At 41.2% G+C, this 21460-nt stretch overlaps 1 protein-coding gene, 2 long non-coding RNA genes and 1 pseudogene across 4 annotated transcripts; 2 read left to right on the top strand and 2 right to left on the bottom strand.

Moving 5' to 3' along the window:
* LOC121856961 overlaps nt 1-7524 on the top strand; it is a 23150-nt pseudogene extending 15626 nt beyond the window's left edge.
* On the top strand, nt 4057-4778 carry LOC121856924. Its single transcript, XR_006087078.1, has 3 exons — nt 4057-4165; nt 4414-4482; nt 4767-4778. It is a non-coding gene; the product is annotated as an uncharacterized LOC121856924 (long non-coding RNA).
* Nucleotides 7525-10055: 2531 nt separating the features above from the next.
* On the bottom strand, nt 10056-11851 carry LOC121856923 (digestive cysteine proteinase 3-like). The gene is given in 6 exon segments (XM_042352684.1): nt 10056-10435; nt 10632-10794; nt 10937-11057; nt 11059-11126; nt 11308-11487; nt 11663-11851. Coding segments are annotated over 6 exon segments (912 nt in total). The 5' UTR covers nt 11837-11851; the 3' UTR covers nt 10056-10229.
* A 246-nt stretch (nt 11852-12097) lies between these two features.
* On the bottom strand, nt 12098-21397 carry LOC121856925. 2 transcript variants are annotated; one of them, XR_006087079.1, is made up of 4 exons: nt 21256-21397; nt 19675-19733; nt 12412-13108; nt 12098-12162 (listed from the first exon to the last, which is right to left on the bottom strand). It is a non-coding gene; the product is annotated as an uncharacterized LOC121856925 (long non-coding RNA). The 2 variants fall into 2 exon arrangements; XR_006087080.1 differs by lacking the exons at nt 12412-13108; nt 19675-19733; nt 21256-21397 and adding an exon at nt 12290-12403.
* Nucleotides 21398-21460: the final 63 nt, after the last annotated feature.

Raw genomic sequence — 21460 nt, 5'->3', positions numbered from 1 at the left:
AGGTGACAGCATTGTTCTTGTGTGGTTTGGCTCTGGCCGCCAGCCCCTCCTGGGAGCACTTCAAGGTACAGTAAGCCCTTCATCATCCTCGAGGTATTACTTGATCACCTGGAAGTCACTTGGCTAGAGTGGGAAGATAAAATAATGAAAAACAAATCAATAAACAATTGTAAGATTGAATGTTAACTGTGACAAAAGTTCATCACATGTGATCTAACACTTAGAAACTTCCTTCTGTTTACTAAGTTTAAATCTGTCACTGTAGGTGATAAGTTTATCAGGTGGAGTTTGTGTTACACCTTATCCTTCGTATTTCATAACCAAGATTCAAATAATTTATCTTTGGAATAACTTGGCCTTAATGATATCATTTACCTTCAACAAAATTTCCCATTTTTCACTGACCACTTACAGACAAATTTGATTTATTTTTTAATCATTTGATTTCTGACTGAATCATCATTACTTCAGTTTGAAATATTTCGAGATGTGATACCTACATGATGGTGTACATGTGTGCGTATTGGCTCCCACAGGCTCAGCATGAAATTACGCCCAAGAGTATGTTGATGCGAGGAGGGCTCTTCCGCCAGAGGAGTGTTCAGAAGAGCGAGCAGTTCATGAAGGCTTCAACAAAAGTTTGAGAGAAGCGAGGTCACCTTCAACGTGGCCATGAACCAGTTTGGTGACATGGTTAGTCTGTACATCATTTGATGACAGTTTTATTAAATTATAATATCTTTTGAACATTGAAAAGATTAGTGAACAATGAAATCTAATTCCTTAACTTGAAATAAATTCTCTTATTCCAACAACTAAAATTATTGTGGTTTTACAGACCAATGAGGAGTTCAATGCTGTGATGAAGGGATACAAGATGGGGTCTCGTGATGAACCCAAGGCCGTGTTCACGCTAAGGAAAGTACCAATGGCGGCTGATGTTGACTGGCGCACCAAGGGTCTTGCGTCACCCCTGTCAAGGACCAGGGACAATGTGGCTCTTGCTGGGCTTTCTCCACAGTAAGTGACTGATGTGTTTATCAAGCTGTTCTTCAGATAATTTACCAACAAATTTTCTCTTGGAATGTGATTTAAATAAGGTATTTTCCTTCTCATTAATCATTGTTGTTCTTACTCGAATGACAACCATATATAGAGTGATGGTACATACTTGGAGCTTTTAATATAATAGTATCACATTATTATAATAAAGCACCACAGAGGTCAGTGTACCTTCTCTTACTACACACATCAGGCTGCAGTATTGTCCAGTTATACTCTTATATTGAGATAGTTCTTGAGACTGGCTGTAACTCACCACAGACCGGCTCCCTGGAGGTCAGCACTTCCTCAAGAGTATGAGGGGGCTGGTGGAGTCTCTCCTGAGCAGCAACTTTCGTCGACTGCGCTGGAGGAATTTACTTTAACCAGGGATGTAATGGTGGATGGGTAGATAGAGCCTTCAACTACATCAGGGACAATGGGTAGGCGTCGACACTGGGGCTTCATACCCTTACGAGGCAAGGCAAGTCACTTAAGCTCTCTTAGCGATCTTGGAAGAAAGAACAATTTTATTAAACAATTTGACTTAAAAGAAATTGTTTCCTAGAAGTGGTTTGTATTAATCATCAATGCTTTTTCTAATGATACTTAATAATCGTACTTCAGGACAAACTGACTTATGGCTAATTCACTTTTGTGTCTTCCATTCAGGACAAGACCTGTAAACTCAATGCAAACAGCATTGGTGCCGCTCGTATCTCATGTGGACATTGCACAAGGAAGTGAAACTGGCCTGCAGCGAGGCCTTATCAAGCGTGGAGTCCCATTTCTGTGGCCATTGATGCTTCTCACTTTCCTTCAGTTCTACCATGACGATGCCTTTTACGCATGCATATCACATACTGCTTAATACAGCACTTTTGCACTGTCTTCTTGCATGGCCTTTAATTAAGCCCAGTCTACAATATTTACAGTACTGTACTTGTAATGATGATGGTGGTATTTTATTACTCAAAGAAACATGTGGCTGTACCACGGTAGTTTTCAACAGTTATGTTGTACCACGAAGCGTCTACTCACGAGCCTAACTGCTCATCAGCCAACCTGGACCGCAGCTGTGCCCCACTTGGCGGATAAAACCAGAGGGCAGCCAGGACTACTGGCTCGTGCAAGAACTCTGGGCCTCCACCTGGGAGCTTACAGGGATACATTAAGATGGCTCGCAACAGAAGCAACCACTGCGGTGTTGCTTCGCTGCCTCTTGACCGTCTAGAGCTGACTGCATATTATCAGACCAGCACCTAGCGGCAAATGGTGCCGTTGGTGCTACTCCCAGGCATGAGAGACCACCATAAACTCTGGGACATGAACACCTTCACACATGGAGGTGTGTTGATGTAAATATGGAGGAGCAATAAAGAGCACCATTATATACGAATAATGAACATTAGGTGGAAGTCTTGAATATAACAGGAAGTTGAGGACAACTGCAGCACATGAATGTGAGTTCAGGCCTGGAGAGAAAACGACTCTGGAAAAACCACTTAGAACACAACGTTAAAGGTATTACCTGTATGCCTCACAGTATTATATCTTCTGTAGTAAAAACCCCGTACAACCACAGACAAAGAGGCTGGTAAGAGACCTTCATAAAGCTCACAAAACTGAGACAAGTTCCCTTGTCACAACAATGTCAATAAGACGCACTCATTAATAACATTATGTTTCAGCAACACTTCTAATTATAAGTTGGTCATAAGTGTAGTCAGAGTATGCATGAATGTTAACAGATCATATACTGTACTGTATATGTATAAACTGTAAAGTTTGAATGGCCAGAAGTTCAGTATTAGTTGACAGTTTCCACTGTGTTGAATAACAAGCCCATCACACAGGTGACCTAGGCGATGTCATCACCTTATATTAGTGTGAGAAAAGTAGTGTTGAAGTCATAGTCAGGTCCTTCCTTTACACAAGCAGTCCCTGAGTTACCCACCTGCCCTTACGATTGGGATCACACTGTATATTCTTCACAAAAATTTTAAATTAAAATCTCATTTTCTACATTATTTGTTATGTATGGGATATTATTGTTGTTTTGTATGAGCAGGTTTGTGCTTTAATCTTATCTAAACAATGGAATTAACACATCTGACTTATGAACAAATCGACTTAAGATCAGGATCCAAGAACGAATCCCTGTCATATACAGCGAGTCCCGAAGTTATGAACGAGTTCCGCTACATAATAATCATTAATATATCAAAATGCATATATTATTTTTTGCCTCTGATTTACAATACACAAAGCCATAACAAAAGCAGCATTCATGTCAAGCACAACTGTAGCAGAGAGTTATACCTTGTAGATGTGGTACAATGCTTACTCCAGGTAAGTGTAGCTCAAGACGGCATGGCCAGGTGTATATATACTGTAAAGAAGACATGGGAAAACTAGGACACCTACTACTGTTACACAAAATGATTAGGCTTTTAAGTATGCCTTTTCCCACCTGAACTTCTTGACTGTACACCTGAAATTATTTACATATCTATGGTCAGAGAATCAAAGTATAAATAATAGTAAATTCTCTGCCCAAAGACACAGCACAAATGATTATTTTACAGACAGATAAAAATTGAACCCCAAAATAGTATCTAGCCAACACTGAACCCATGTTATGGCCCGTTATGTACTCTGGTCACGTACAGTATTCCACCGCTACAAACCTTCTTCTCTGATATAACACAACATTTATGTTATCTGTTATAACAATAAATCTACAGAAAGTTGTTGAGGAAAATTTTTTGTGCTGTCATGGAAGAAACATTGTATATGGTTTACTTTGTTCAGAACACTAATGACAAGTGTAATAAAAAATGTCAACACACAACACACACTAACAGTGTCACCAAAGTAGTCCATTCCATTTATCATCAACATGCAGAGAAGTTATGGTTATGAATACATTCATGACAATTGGTTCAATGATTAGCAATGTGTGTGAGTGTCACTCACGGTGAGAGGTGGATGGTGGTGCAGGCAAGAGAACAACAGCAACAGGTGTGTACATTCCCATGACCTCTTGTGTACAGTATATATACACCCTGCAACACCACTTCAACCCACACTCAACCAGCGTGAGCAGCACATCTACCACAAGGTAAACATCCCTCTTAAACTTTATTAATACAAACTTGTGCTACACACTTCCTCTCTCTTGAATAGCGTCCAACAAAACATTATTTACCACATCAACGATTGTGAATAATCATTGAAATAATGGTGTGTAATTCTTTCAGAAATTCACGTAATCATATGTAAAAATATTAAAGGAATTATATAGATAATGAAATTTGGATCTTTTATATATAAGTGACAGACGTTTACTGAGAGTATTCTTTATCCTAGATGAAGGTAGCATTGTTCCTGTGTGGCTTGGCTCTGGCCACAGCCAGCCCCTCCTGGGATCACTTCAAGGTACAGTAAACCCCTCAAAGGAGAGATGTCAGAGGCTCTCCAGGGAACAGACTGCTATATTTTCTTAGTCATTTGTGCCAACAAAATAATTATAATTGCATTACTTGTGTGAAACCACAGCAGTAAATACTTGAGTGACAGAGAAGGATTTAAAACAGCCATATTGAGCTCGTCCATCTTCTCAGGTGACTGAACCTGTCCACCTCCCAACTGCTTCAAACATTTGTCATTCTGCTGATACTTTACTTCACTGCTGAGATACATGTATGTGTTGGCTCCCACAGACTCAGTATGGCGATACGAGGCATAGGAGGAGCTCTACGCCAGAGGGTATTCCAGCAGGCAGCTCATGAAGACTTCAACAAGAAGTTTGAGAATGGCGAGGTCACCTTCAAGGTGGGCTGAACCAGTTGCATGGTTAGTCCATCATGTGTTCATAGATCATTTGGACTTGTTATTGTTTTTGTTTACTAAGAAATTGACAAATGCTGTACATGTGTTCCTCAACTATAGCAAAAATTACAAGGTATAACTGGAGTACATGAACATCCTTGTTCCCAGAACCAATATTGTTGTGGTGTTACAGACCAATGAAGAGTTCAGCTGTGATGAAGGGATACAAGAAGGGGTCTCGTAGTGAACCCAGGCCGTGTTCACATGAAGGCGTCAATAATGGCTGATGTTGACTGGCGCACCAAGGGTGCCGTCACCCCTGTCAAGGACCAGGGACAATGTGGCTCTTGCTTCGCTTTCTCTGCAGTAAGTCTATTTTGGTGCAACTCGTTTTGTGAATTTTCATGGTGCAATACATACAGTACAGTACGCTTGGTGACCCCTCGTTTAACGAACACCTCGGTTAACGTAATTTCGATTAACGAACTGCCTTCCATAAGGATCTTCAATTCAGTTAACGAAAAAAAATTCGGTTAACAGTTCTTCTGCAAACCTCCAACATGTTTCGCTTGCACTGACCGGAACACCAGCTTTAGTATCAGTCTGCCAATACATTAATCGATTCTAGGGCTTAAATTCCTTACTATTTTAGTAAATATCAAAGAAGTTTATACTATTCAATAATTTTAAAAGTTTAATATTCAATTTTTAGTCATTTTAACAATTATTGAACATAACTGAAGGTAAAGTGACTAGTTTAATGCTCGGCATCCAGCCTCTTAACACAGCAAACAGGAGTTAGTCTCTCTGGTTTCACTGGAGGTAACATCTTGCTTGAGACTCTCTTCAACTAAACCTTTTTTTTCTGTGTTTCCAAGCAAATTATTGGTCATTTTGAAATATATTTTACATATTGACAATATATAATGCAGTGCAGTGTTGATTTAAAGAAAATAATCTTGAATTACACCAAGAGAGCTAAAATTTTATGGGTGAAATAGCGCCATGGATGACTTCTCTTTCCCCCAATGCCTTCTCTTCTTCCCTCCTCCACCCCATTCTAAATCCCATCATCATCATCATCATCATCCAGGAGCCTTCTACATACTCACCTCAAAGTAAGTGAACTTTTCTACCATTTTTGTTGAATTTAGGAAATTTTCGGTGAGCTGGAACCAATTACCAAAAACCCATTGAAACAATGGTTTCGGTTAACGAACTTTTCGGTTAGACGACCTTCTGGAGCGGTTGAGTTCGTTAACGGAGGGGTCACTGAATATGTATTTAATCTATGTCAAGATGCAGTGTTGCATTACACTTAGTGTTCACCTCAACCCACTTGTTCAGACTGGTGCCTTGGGGTCAGCACTTCCTTAAGACTGGTAACCTGGTGAGTCTTTCTGACCAAGAACTCGTCGATTGTTCCACGTCTTACGGCAACTATGGCTGTAGTGGTGGCTGGATGAATAGTGCCTTCGAGTACATCAGAGACAATGGTGGTATTGACACAGAATCATCTTATCCTTATGAAGCTGTGGTAAGTCAGGCAAGCATTGCCCTCATGTTTATCATACAGTGTTTGTTGGTTAAAGTTATATTTAATGTATGCAAAACTTAGGATTTCTAGTGATTGTTTCTTTACCAAAGGCCAATTTTTTTGCAAGACATTGAGGAATATTCTTCCATGCAGGAAGAAACGTGTCGCTTCAAAGCCAATAGTGTCGGTGCCACATGCACTGGATTCATCAACGTCCAGAAGAACAATGAGAGCGTCCTGCAGGAGGCCGTCGCTAACATTGGCCCCATATGTGTAGCCATCGACGCCACCCATTCTTCCTTCTCCTTCTATAGCAGTGGTGAGGACACACACACAAACACACTAGACATGTATGTACTTTATTGTTGATTTATTATTAGTTAATAAAAATCTCCATTGCAAATATTGTGTTTTTGGAGCCAATAATGAAGTAAGGTAAGGATATCACCCTTGAATTGTTTTAATCATAATAAACCTGATATTGTAGTACTGTATTTGATATAGAGTACAGTATAAGATAGTATACAGTACATTACTGTGCTCTTCTTATAGGAGAATATACTAAAACAATCATTAACACAGTACAGTACAGTACTCGGCAAATTATATGTATGTACAGTATCTCAACACTGATCTGTGTGACACTTGAGTGACAGCTGAAGTAAGATGTTGGTATTTAAAAGTGGTCACATGGTTCACTTGTACAGTCCTGTATTAGGACAGATGTCAACAGATAATATTCAGTCCCTGGTATATGCTATCAAGTGTTCTTGTATCTTGACAATTATTTTAGTTAAAGATTTTGTTTTAAAGGCATCTACTACGAGCAGGGTGTTCTTCAACCATCCTCGGTCATGCCTCGCTGGTGGTCGGTTATGGCACTGAGGGCGGCCAGGACTACTGGATCGTTAAGAACTCATGGGGCACCAGCTGGGGTGATGCTGGATACATCAAGATGTCTCGTAACAGGGACAACAACTGTGGTATTGCCAGTGAACCTTCACCAACAGTCTAGAGGCCTCAACAAGCCAGATCTCCATGTCAGGTCAAGTAGTGGCTGCTGCTGCTGCTCCCCATCATGAGAGACTTACCATGAACAATGCGACATAATAGGCGTTGATGATAGCCAAGTGGCTATGACGATCAGTGGTGAAAGGATAAAAGTAAAGTAAAAACCTTCATTTGTGTATCTCTGGTCTTCATATATGAAGATGCATTATTATAATAACTAACCCATATACTTATTATTATTTACACACCACATCTTTTTTTTGATAGCTTGGTCTTATAGTATACTGTAGTACGGTACAGTACAGTAGACTATGAAAAAATATGTTCTCTTTGTACCTATCTTTACATGGCTGCAGTTATCTCCTGCTCCTGCAATCATTAAGGTAAACAAACATCTTTGGATATAGTTTGTGTTTGAGGAAATCACGACTACAAACACTACTCCCATCTATGTCTCGGTGAATGATGACACTTCAACTCCTCTTGTCCCCTCACACTCATCTCCTCACTAGTGCTACCCTGCTCTGCCCTCCCTCCAGTTCCTTTTCCCCATATGACTAGAGATCAACTTATTTATTCTTAGTACATGGTTTGACAGTCATATGAATAAAGGTCTTTTTAGTTGAAAGATGGAATGTTTAGTTACTTGCCAGACCGTGATGATGATGGGATGAACCCCTTATAGCTATTTCCCAGACAACAAGGAGGGGCCTATGAGAGTTCTGTACACCTGTGGGTGACAGTGAACCTGTGTAATCAAGGTGCATATTTTTTGTTGGTTCTTGGTGTAAGACAGAGCGACACACTCACCTCTAAACATACTTGTCAACTGTTCTCTAAAATAATGAAGCTCCTTCATGACCAGCACGTGAAAAGTTAAGACTTTAATGTTTTTAGATATAATTTTTTTTACTATTATCTAAATTTTCTGAAACCATAGGAATTTGGAAAGATGGACCAATGATTCCTAAATTTTCATTCCCCACATAAATTTAGTTATTCAAATAAATCTATAGCAACTGGAGTAGAACCTTCAGTTTTATACACCAGACTTCAGTACAATACAATACACCAGAGTTTGCTTCATTTGTCTCTCTTGAGGTGCTCTATTCACCAGAAATATTTTAAAAAGTCTGGAAAATTTAGCATCAGTCCGGACGGTTTGTGTTCGTACATGCGGTTGGATGTCTGTGTGTGGGTGTTACGTGACTTACTGCATGTGTCTCGGTCTAAGTCCTGCCTCCATACATGTTGTATCAATGTGCTAAACCTAGGAAAAATTATGTAGAGTTTACATATTTTAATAAATAGGTAAAATAAAAAAAATGCTTATAGAAAACACTTACTCACTGAATACTGTACAGTGGTCTTATCAGATATGCTGTTGGCCTAACAAGAACTACAAGAGATAAGATACCGTGTATGTTAACAGGCTGGGGATGGTAAGGGGACCCATGCTGCATTCACAAGGTTATTTATTGAATCAATATTATATTTTCATATGATCAGCCTCTTATGGTGTATGATTCATCATAATTAATATAACACCTTCAACAATAGAAAAAATACAACATGTAATTTTTACTTTTGAAAATAAAAGGATAAGCTGTATCAAAAGGTATTTACTCAGGATGCATTCCTGGAGAAAGAGCTCAAGCAAATCAGCTTACAACAGGGTCATTATAACATTCTGTATGGTATTTGATATGAAAATACATTACTAATAACATTATTTATTTTGAATTATACTGATGATTCAATTTGGCTACTTGTGCACTTAAACAACTGATTACTGAATATTGTACACCAGGAACTATGCAGATGCATAATACACTACAATATTATCAAGTGCTGATAAATACACAACAATATTATTTACTAATTGCTGAAGGCAGATGTTGTGGTAAGCATGAGAGATGAAGAGCGCTGTTAACATGGTGAGGTAGGGCTTGGATGATCAGCTGTTCACACTAAAGAAAGGTGCAGAAATTTAATGCCTCAATAACTAATCTGGGGTTGTGTGGGAATTTTTCAGGAAAGTTGATTATTTTATGATAAGGTTATACTGTACTGTACACAACCCAGCACCAAATGAACCTAAATAGTATAATTTTTTGAAATACATAAAGACGTGAGAAAGGGGTCATGGGAGAGGGAGCCAACCACAGGCACTACCTCCTGCTCCCAGATACACCCTCATCTCCCAGTTTTTTCTTTATTCATAAGGCACACGAGCATATTGAAATTACTTTTCTGCAAATTTTATGGTTACCAGTACATATGTACAGTACTGACTTTACGTATAACATTTTACAATATAAAACATTCATGTCATTGAAAACAGTTGTTGACAACCAGACCTATGTCTGATTTTCTTGAAACAGTGCTGATAAATGGGTTTATGTCCAGATCCTTCCCTAGATTCTCTTTTTTCTCTTTTACCAATCTGGGGTCTGCCCCAATTAGTCCGGTTTATTCACATACTACTGTACTTCTTTATGGTTTGTGTTGTAACTGACCAACACAATTTTCTTTCTCTTTCTCTTAATATAATTCCGGTGTTCTTTCTTTATATAGTGTGTGTTTTATGGGGGAAAATTTATATTATTTGTAGGTTCTTTAATAACAAATCTAAATATCATGACTTTATTTCCTAAGCTTTTAACAGTAGACCTCCAAGGGAGAAACACTGAGAGCTGCACATATGAAGGTGATCACATCACAGAGTTCATGGTAAGTCTCTCATGTCGGGGAGCAGCAGCAGCCACCTCTCACCCTGATGTGATAGTCTGGTACACCCTGGCCTCTACACTGTTGGGTAGGAAGGTTCACTGGCAATACCACAGTTGTTGTCCCTGTTACGAGACATCTTGATGTATCCAGCATCACCCCAGCTGCTGCCCCAAGAGTTCTTGACAAGCCAGTAGTCTTTAGTGCTCTCAGTGCCATAACCCACTGCCAGCACTCCGTGGTCCAGGAAGGTCGGGGAACAATTCTGCTCGTAGTAGACACCTGTAGAGCAAAGTGCTGCTGTTAATAACTGTCAAACTACAAACACACTCAGAGATATATGTGTCATGGTGTGGCCACATGGTAACATCTATTGTAGTCTAATATCTGTCATGGTACACGCACACACTCTTTGGATATTTGAGAGGTAACAAAGGAGAGCGGTGGATTCTGTTATAGCAATGTTGTGTTCCCTTACCACTGCTGTAGAACTGGAAGGAGAAGTGGGAGGCATCGATGGCCACGGAGATGGGGCCAACACCACTGACAGCCTCTTGTAGGGCCTCCTCGGTGTGTTCGACTTCCACGGAGCCAGTGCAGATGGCACCAATACTGTTTGCATCGAAGCGGCAAGAACGATCCTACATGCAGAGAACAATATGTAGTATTAATGACACTCCTCCATTTATAATTCTTTACAGTTGGTTTTTGGCAGGCAACGATTAATTATAAAGCTTTATGAAGCAGTATATGAAGCACTTGAGCTGTGTTTATATGACATACCTCAGCTTCATAAGGATAGGAAGACTCTGTGTCGATACCACCATTGTCCTTGATGTAGTCGAAAGCCGAAGTCATCCATCCACCACCACATCCATCGTTACCGTAATCGGTGGAGCAGTTCAAGTTGTTGCTCAGAGAGACTCACCAACTCGTCGTTCTTGAGGAAGTGCTGACCCTCCAGAGCGCCGGTCTGTGGGAGTGGATTGACAGTGAACAATTACTATACTGTAATTACATACATCACACGACATATTGGCAAAGCTTGTATATTTAAGACATACTTTGAGGTGATGCTAAAAATGAGTTGTCACCACTGACAACATTCTATAACAACAAGGAAATATATATTAACAGCTCAAATATAGACTTACTGCAGAGAAAGCCCAGCAAGAGCCACATTGTTCCTGGTCCTTGACAGGGGTGACGGCACCCTTGGTGCGCCAGTCAACATCAGCCGCCATTGATCGGCCTTCTGCGGTGAACACGGCCTTGGGTTCACCACGAGACCCCTTCTTGTATCCCTTCATCACAGCGTTGAACTCTTCATTGGTCTGTAACACCACAACAATATTGGTTCTGGGAACAAGGATGTCTTTCACATGTACTCCAGTTATACCTTGTTAACTTTTGCAATAGTTGAGGAACACATGTACAGCATTTGTCAATTTCTTAGTAAACAAAAACAATAACAAGTCCAAATGATCTATGAACACATGATGGACTAACCATGTCACCAAACTGGTTCATGGCCACCTTGAAGGTGACCTCGCCATTCTCAAACTTCTTGTTGAAGTCTTTCATGAGCTGCTCATTCTGCTGGAATACCCTCTGGCGGTAGAGCTCCTCCTTTGCGTCTCCGCATTCCTGCCATACTGAGTCTGTGGGAGCCAACACATACATGTATCTCAGCAGTGAAGTAAAGTATCAGCAGAATGACAAATGTTTGAAGCAGTTGGGAGGTGGACAGGTTCAGTCACCTGAGAAGATGGACGAGCTCAATATGGCTGTTTTAAATCCTTCTCTGTCACTCAAGTATTTACTGCTGTGGTTTCACAAGCAATGCAATTATAATTATTTTGTTGGCACAAATGACTAAGAAAATATAGCAGTCTGTTCCTGAGAGCCTCTGACATCTCTCCTTGAGGGTTTACTGTACCTTGAAAGTGATCCCAGGAGGGCTGGCTGTGCAGAGCCAAGCCACACAGGAACAATGCTGCTACCTTCATCTAGGATAAAGAATACTCTCAGTAAACGTCTGTCACTTATATATAAAATATCCAAATTTCATTATCTATATAATTCCTTTAATATTTTTACATTTGATTACGTGAATTTCTGAAAAATTTCACACACCATTATTTCAATGATTATTCACAATCGTTGATGTGGTAAATAATGTTTTGTTGGACGCTGTTCAAGAGAGAGGAAGTGTGTAGCACAAGTTTGTATTAATAAAGTTTAAGAGGGATGTTTACCTTGTGGTAGATGTGCTGCTCACGCTGGTTGAGTGTGGGTTGAAGTGGTGTTGCAGGGTGTATATATACTGTACACAAGAGGCCATGGGAATGTACACACCTGTTGCTGTTGTTCTCTTGCCTGCACCACCTTCCACCTCTCACCGTGAGTGACACTCACACTCACCGATTGTACCCTGGTTTCATGCCCTTACTGGGCCGCTTCACCTATTTTCTGTCTATTTTTGCTCACGACTTTTCCTTCATATACAGAATGAAAGGTTACAGTGTGTCCACAAGTGTTATAGGTTTTTGTGAAGGTAAATATGTAGGGCAATTATGTATTAGATACTTATAATGGCACTGAGACACTAAATGCCCTGACACTTCATGGCATAAAGTGACACTTATTCTCCTGGACCATTATTGTAACACTCAACATTTTATATTCACATTAATTATAAACAAGTAAATGTAATGATTTATGTATTTTACTTTAATTTTGCGTTATATCTTTTATCTTGTGTCAATTACTCTGTTCCTTCTTTTTCTCATCATTTCTTGTTTTCCTTTATTCTTCTTATATCTTGTTCATTATCTTTCTTTCAAGTCTCTTTTCTGCCATTTCATCCATTTTATCTTGGCCTTTTCTTCATTCTTTCACAATATCATTATTATACTTTTTCCTCCCCAAACACTGTAGTTGTACTGTAGTGGGCTAAATTAAATTAGGTAAATTAGATGACTGCCAGTTTAACCTGATTTCCTATTACAGAGGACAAAAGTATTACGAATTAGAATTATTACAGATACAATATTGAAATAGTGTCAGATTATGAGAAAAGCCCCAACTGATAATACTAATAGTAATACTAGAAATAAAAATGATAATGATGATAATAACTAATAATAATAGTAATGAGAAATAAGAATAATAATGATGATAGTAATAGAAATAATAATAATAAACACAGTATTGGTAATGGTGACTGGTACTGGTTGTACTCGCTCGCTCAAATGCAGGTGAGAATTAATCAACCTCTTTGTTTCTTCAGCCTTCATGGGAACACAACCACCTGAGTGTCATTTCCAAACACGTTGAATCAATATGGATTTTTATGGCGATTAACTGAATAAATATCCATTCATGTCTTTATGTATCTATATTATTCCCAGGAGTAACTCTTACTGAAATACATTATCCTACTTATAAATATTTGATCAGTTTGTAGTTTTAATTGTCAACAGCTATTAATAAGAGTTTGTTTTTATTTAGATGTAGACAGGCTAGTTGAGGGAGTCAGCACTGAGGGGGTTGGATAGTGGACAGGCTAGTTGAGGAAGTCAGCACTGAGGGGGTTGGATAGTGGACAGGCTAGTTGAGGAAGTCAGCACTGAGGGGGTTGGATAGTAGACAGGCTAGTTGAGGAGTCAGCACTGAGGGGGATAGAGACAGGCTAGTTGAGGAGTCAGCACTAGGGTGGATAGTAGACAGGCTAGTTGAGGAGTCAGCACTGAGGGGGTTGGATAGTAGACAGGCTAGTTGAGAGTCAACATTGAGGGTGGATAGTAACAGGCTAGTTGAGGAGTCAGCACTGAGGGGTGGATAGGAGACAGGCTAGTTGGAGGAGTCAGCACTGAGGGGGTTGGATAGTAGACAGGCTAGTTGAGGAGTCAGCACTGAGGGGGTGGATAGCAGACGCTAGTTGAGGAGTCAGCACTGAGGGGGTTGATAGTAGACAGGCTAGTTGAGGAGACTGAGGGTTGGATAGTAGACAGGCTAGTTGAGGAGTCAGCACTGAGGGGTTGGATAGGAAGGCCAGTGGAGGAAGTCAGCACTGAGGGGCTGGGATAGTAGACAGGCTAGTTGAGGAGTCAGCACTGAGGGGTTGGATAGTAGACAGGCAGTGAGGAGTCAGCACTGAGGGGGTTGGATATAGACAGGCTAGTTGAGGGAGTCAGCACTGAGGGGGTTGGATAGTAGACAGGCTAGTTGAGGGAGTCAACATTGAGGGGGTTGGATAGTAGACAGGCTAGTTGAGGAAGTCAGTACTGAGGGGTTGGATAGTAGACAGGCTAGTTGAGGGAGTCAGCATTGAGGGGTGGATAGTACACAGGCTAGTTGAGGAAGTCAGCACTGAGGGGTTGGATAGTAGACAGGCTAGTTGAGGGAGTCAGCATTGAGGGGGTTGGATAGTAGACAGGCTAGTTGAGGGAGTCGGCACTGAGGGGGTTCGGATAGTAGACAGGCTAGTTGAGGGAAGTCAGCACTGAGGGGTTGTGGATAGTAGACAGGCTAGTTGAGGGAGTCAGCACTGAGGGGTTGATAGTGGCAGGTGTGTTGAGGAGTCAGCACTGAGGGGATGGATAGTGGCAGGTGTTGAGGAGTCAGCACTGAGGGGTTGGATATGGCAGGTGTGTTGAGGAGTCAGCATTGAGGGGATGGATAGGCAGGTGTGTTGAGGAGTCAGCACTGAGGGGTTGATAGTGGCAGGTGTGTTGAGTCAGCACTGAGGGTGGATAGTGGCAGGTGTGTTGAGGAGTCAGCACTGAGGGGTTGATAGTGGCAGGTGTGTTGAGGGAGTCAGCACTGAGGGGTTGATAGTGCAGTGTTGAGGAGTCAGCACTGAAGGGTTGGATAGTGGCAGGTGTGTTGAGGGAGTCAGCACTGAGGGGTTGGATAGTGGCAGGTGTGTTGAGGAGTCGCACTGAGGGGTTGGATAGTGGCAGGTGTGTTGAGGGAGTCAGCACTGAGGGGTTGGATAGTGCAGGTGTGTTGAGGAGTCAGCACTGAGGGGATGGATAGTGGCAGGTGTGTTGAAGGAGTCAGCACTTTAGGGGTTGGATAGTGGCAGTGTGTTGATGGAGTCAGCACTGAGGGGTTGATAGTGGCAGGTGTGTTGAGGGAGTCAGCACTGAGGGGTTGGATAGTGGCAGGTGTGTTGAGGGAGTCAGCACTGAGGGGGTGGATAGTGGCAGGTGTGTTGAGGGAGTCAGCACTGAGGGGTTGGATAGTGGCAGGTGTGTTGAGGAGTCACACTGAGGGGTGGATAGTGGCAGGTGTTGGAGGAGTCAGCACTGAGGGGTTGGATAGTGGCAGGTGTGTTGAGGAGTCAGCACTGAGGGGTTGATAGGCAGGTGTGTTGGGAGTCAGCACTGAAGGTTGATAGTGGCAGGTGTGTTGAGGAGTCAGCACTGAGGGGTTGGATAGTGGCAGGTGTGTTGAGGGAGTCAGCACTGAAGGGTTGGATAGTGGCAGGTGTGTTGAGGGAGTCAGCACTGAGGGTGGATAGTGGCAGGTGTGTTGAGGGAGTCAGCACTGAGGGGTTGGATAGTGGCAGGTGTGTTGAGGAGTCAGCACTGAGGGGTTGGATAGTGGCAGGTGTGTTGAGGGAGTCAGCACTGAGGGGTTGATAGTGGCAGGTGTGTTGAGGAGTCAGCACTGAGGGGGTTGGATAGTGGCAGGTGTGTTGAGGAGTCAGCACTGAAGGGTTGGATAGTGGCAGGTGTGTTGAGGGAGTCAGCACTGAGGGGTTGGATAGTGGCAGGTGTGTTGAGGAGTCAGCACTGAGGGGCTTGGATAGTGGCAGGTGTGTTGAGGGAGTCAGCATTGAGGGGATGGATAGTGGCAGGTGTGTTGAGGAGTCAGCACTGAGAGGTTGGATAGTGGCAGGTGTGTGAGGAGCCAGCACTGAGGGTTGATAGTGGCAGGTGTGTTGGGAGTCAGCACTGGGGGTTGATAGTGGCAGGTGTGTTGAGGAGTCAGCACTGAGGGGTTGATAGTGGCAGGTGTGTTGAGGGAGTCAGCACTGAGGGGTTGGATAGTGGCAGGTGTGTTGAGTATTTCAAGTGGTGGGGGAAGTCCATTCTCAGGTGAATGATAACTCCTGCCACCAAGTGCACACCTACCTCACCTGACATGAAGACTTGGGTTATAAAATGACCTTATTGTGTCGTGGGAGATAAGATGAAATATTTGAAGTGGTTTTACGGGTGTTTCATAATGACTGGTAATTCCAGGGTGGCAGCCGAGAGCTATATTTTGTCAAGGTCGATGCCAAGTTTAATGAACAAGTCATCGACATCTGACGTGACTATCTTGAAATTGCATTCAACACCTCGATCCTTTGTTTGTATAATTATGTTCTCACTTGGCTTGACGCCAGTCTGTTGACTTGTATATCACACCCTTTTTTCTACTCTTCACTTGCATGGTCATTTATTTTCACTCACACGGGCAGACCGGAACTTTTAGTTGGCCCGTGAGTCCTTACAGTAGAAATTTGGATATGTTGGGGTCAAGGCTGGTCATATTTAATAAGACGAGGAAGTGGGTAGTTGACCACACCATCACGGGCGAGAGACACGTCAGTCACCACACAATGCAATACAACTGTAAAACGAGTAATACACAATACTGTAACTTTTATCATGGACCTGTCAGAAAGTTTCCTTTAAAAGCTCATAAAAGTTTCAGCAGGTAAGATTTTGTTACTTGTGTAGTGGGTTTGTTCAGTACACATGCAATGGGTTTTAGTATTATGGAAGTGAGAAATTTTTTGGTGAAATTGTCTAATGAAAATCTGTTTAGTGGGAAATTGATTCTTGTGGTTTGGGTTGATAATATTTTGTTAACTGGGTTTTCATGCTTGTGGTCCACTGTAACTTACTCAGATGATTTTTTATTGACTGTGTGTGTGTGTGTGTGTGTGTGTCCTTGAACCAGATAGAGTGGCGTGCAGCCATGGTTAGTGCATCCTTGTGGACACCTACTGTTGTGTGGCACCCTTTCACCCTGTAGCACAACCTCCATCTTCCTTCTGCCAGTGCCAGGAGCTATGGGATGACCTCCTCCCCCTTACTCAGGAGGCAGTTAGGCAGGGGTCACTATCCCAGAGATCAACAAAACAAATTACAAGAGCAATTTTTAAATCACACAAGACTGCAATACACACAGAACAGCACTACCATAACCCATTATAAATTGCACTCATTGTGCTGTACAGTATTAAGAAATGGAAAGTTATTCTGAATACAATATCATTAACAGATAGAGCCCTTGACAATGCTATCAAGACTCATTTTCCTAATTAATTTCTACAGGAGACTGAACTGGACCCCTGCCATCTGATGATGTCAGTGAACCCCTACCAGCAACTGATGATGTCACTGTACCATGTAAACACCAGAACTCTACGCTAACCTCGGCAGACAGAACATTCAACGAGAGTGCGCGCTGCTGTCGCACCTTGCCGGGTCAACCCAACGACCACACCAGTACTTACCTCCGAACTTGTAAACCGGGTCAGCACCTCAGCCTAACAATACCTCACAAGACATCAGGGACCTGTTGCAAACTTTGAACTGCAGGATGGACACCATTGAACAGCTCTGCTCCTCCATGTCTACTGCTGGGCCTGTTCCTGACTCACGCATCGCGCCCCACAAACCCGACGCCTCCTTCCTGCCTCGAAACCGCCGCCAGCCCCCAGCACAACGGATCTACCCTGCTGGTATCACAGACGCCGCGCCAATGCTCGACACTGCGAGCCCCAGCACCTACCGGGAAACGGCAACAACGGGATTGGTAGACGCCACAGCCTCCGCTACTTCAGGCGCCTCTTTACTGCATATCACCGACCACATCTCTGGCATGAAATCTTTGTCGACACAGGTTCATCGGTCAGCATCATCCTTCCTCACTTCAAGACACATCAAAGCAACCCTCTTACGACTTGTTGGCTGCCAACGGTACCCCAATTGCCTCCTTGGCTTGGCTGGTGGTGTACTGCATAATGGTGAATAGAGAACATGTTAGAATTATGTGATGCTATAGCATGTACTGTGAAGGAATGTGGGGATGATGCCTATGAGAAGACTGCTGCAGCCATAAGTGAGGAGGAAAGGATGATGCTCATGTGTAAGGTGGTATAGGGAGGTGTTCGAGTGTATGGATATATGTAGCGTTGCAAGTTTAGATTCCAAAAAATTCTGGAGTAAATGTTGTGTACTGGTACAGTAGTGAAACATTAAGGTTAATTAAGATTGATCTAAATTCAAAATCATATTGCAGGTGGTTGGTGTACAAGACAGATGGACCAGACACTACAGCAAGGTGAATGCTACTGTCCAGCATACCACACCTTGATGTACTGTACTCTACTGTAAGAATAGTGTCATGTAAAAGATGAGTATTACTGAACCTCTTCTATATAATTTAGCAGAACTTGAGAAATTATTTGAAGTAATGCATTCAAGAATGTGTAAGTAAACCTCGATTAAAGCCACACAAAGGATTAAAAATAGCTAGATACATTATGTATAGCATAATTAACAACCACATGGTAGCCACAGTATTGTTGTGGTTGCAAAGAATGTCCATCTTTATAATGCCATTTTTGTCCACAGGCGGTATCAAGGTGTAGAACACGAGATACACGGACATAAATCAAATGGATCTATTTCTAGTGGTTTGTAAAATGAAGTGTATTATGTAATTGTTGTTCAGTATGTAGCAGGGCGTTTGTTACTGGGCTGTGAGGCGTTTGTTACTGGTGCGGCGTTTGTTACTGGGCAGGCGTTTTACTGGTTACAGCGTTTGTTACTGAGCTGCGGCGTTGTATGGAAAGATTATAATGGTCGACACTTTATACAATATCTGTATAGAATAAAAAAATAATAAACACTGAATAAGCTTGACATGTTTTATACTCAAAAGTCAAATGTACTGTATATGACCCTCTTGTGATGAAGTGATCACTTGTTACTGTACACCACGTGATAGCATCTACTATATATCACTAATACAGTAGATAGCAATGGCTTATGTATAATTACTGTACTGTAATAAGTTCCTATATAATTACTGTGTAAAATTATTACTAATTGACATCCATGTGCCAGCCTATGTATAACTTACAAACTAATGCCTGTGATGATCTGTTGGGAATGTATAATCAAAACTAAAGACACCCACAAGATGTGATCTTGATTGTGGATACACAAAAAGTTCCTATACCTTGGTCAGGTGTTAAAATGAACACAATGTACTGCAGTTTGGTTGTCAAGTATTCAAAGATCAGAATTTGTTCATTGTCATGTACACATGTACAATAGAAAGACAGTGGTCGTGAAAACATATGCAGAAGAGCTAAAACTTTTGGTCTGCTCTGCCTCGTAGGCTCTCAATATTTGACAATTATATTTAATCTTCGGACAAAACTGGGACACGACTTTTCTTTGATTATACAAATACATAGAAGTAAAGTAAGGTAGGTATTGTACTTGCTGGATGTTGACAATCTGGACACTGCACACCAGCTGTTCAATGATGTCCATTTTACCTAAAAATTTAGAAAATAAATCCTTGTAGAATTGTACTAAAGAAAAGTTTAAACTTGCTATTAACTACAATATACAAATGGTAAATTGACTTCGTGGCCAAAATGTTGGAGACTGAACCAAAGGTCATGTTTAAAATTTTAGTTCTGAAATGGACTGGAATTGTAATTTAAACGAATATTGTGAGGTGCTGGTACATTGGTCATGTTTGTATCTCAACACTACTGTGTTCAATCCCAGGTCTGACAGTTGAAAATGGTGTTGCATGATGCAAACCTTGCAGATTTCTTCTCCCAATACTAGATAATTAAGATTATAAAGACCAGCCAACTAAACACTGCCTGAATGGCTATTAAGATGTCAAATGGTTGAATGATGCATAATAAATCAAATTGTACAGTGTATTCCTTACTAACACTGGCTTTAAAAACTATCATTCCTAGACACCACAAAGCTTCACTGGACAAAGGTGGTAACCATACACTTGACTACCAATAAGGTTAATAAGCTGACAAGTGGTGAATGTAATAAAAGGATGATCACTTAAATTTAGAAATGCCCACTATGCTTAGGCAAAATTATTTACATTTAGTAAAATAGACTTCCATTATTAGATAAGATTTGTGTAGAACCACCAAAACATGACAAAATACAATTAAGGTCTAGTGAAATAAACTAACCTAACCTTATGGAGTCCACAATAAAAACATAATTGGAAAATACTTGATATGACCATCCTGCCACCACTGATGTATCTGCAGAGAAGAATTGATGGTAATGGGTCTCTCTTGGGATATGATAAAGATGTTAACCAGTCTTAAGTTACCAATCATTGCAAGTTCTATTCTCTAGCACTAACAGACAATGTAGGTTTTAAATGGGAACATACTACCTGAATGGCTAGTAAATTATAAGTACCTCGGCAATTTGACAAGATATTGTGTAATCTTTCCATCGAACTTCTGAACTTATTGCATACTGTAATGTATTTGTAGTGTATACAAATGAAAATAAAAGATACTGTATATACAATTCCTTTTATTTTTTCAATATTACCTGTACAAAAAAACTACAAGGTTGATCTTAGAAATATAAACTTGGTCTCAAAACATTAACGTATTAAGTGGTATGGTGTACGTAAGAATCAGTTCTTCAATACTACCTACTTATAAAAAGCTGAAATAACTGCATTGTTGGTCTTGACAAAAATAAGACACTACCTTGTTTTATAAGTGTCTGCAAAGAGAGTCTGAGGCGGTGATCATGCAACACTGCAGTAGCCCTCCTCCTTTATCCGGGCTGGGGACCGGCATGTTCAGATGAACAAGGCGGAGTTACTACTGTGTATCTACTTCTAACTATGGTGCATGTTACTATTACAAAAATAAGTTTTTCCTGTAACCCCTTTACCACCTCCAGGCAGCACCTCGTTTGGGTCCACACAAACCTGGAATATAAAAAGTTTTAGACAATGTTCATAAATAACTTGTATATAGACATTACATATTGTTACAAATACTTTACCTATGTGGTGGAGTTCTTGGTCAGCCAGGCGTTCACCTCAGCCAATCAGCCATTCACCTCAGGAAGCCAGCTGTTCACCTCATCCATTCAATGGTTCACCTGAGCCAGCCAACCAGCAGTTCACCTCAGGGAGCCACACAATCTGAAAGATGTAAAAAAAAACCTCAGGGTGTGTGAATGAGAGGAAGGGTGTGTGGATGGGAGA

Source organism: Homarus americanus, unplaced genomic scaffold (genome assembly GCF_018991925.1).
Source record: "Homarus americanus isolate GMGI-L3 unplaced genomic scaffold, GMGI_Hamer_2.0 scaffold44060, whole genome shotgun sequence".
NCBI classification, from domain to species: Eukaryota; Metazoa; Arthropoda; class Malacostraca; order Decapoda; family Nephropidae; genus Homarus; species Homarus americanus.
The sequence above is the reverse complement of the archived record's forward strand: the minus strand, read 5'-3'. Positions and strand labels throughout refer to the sequence as shown.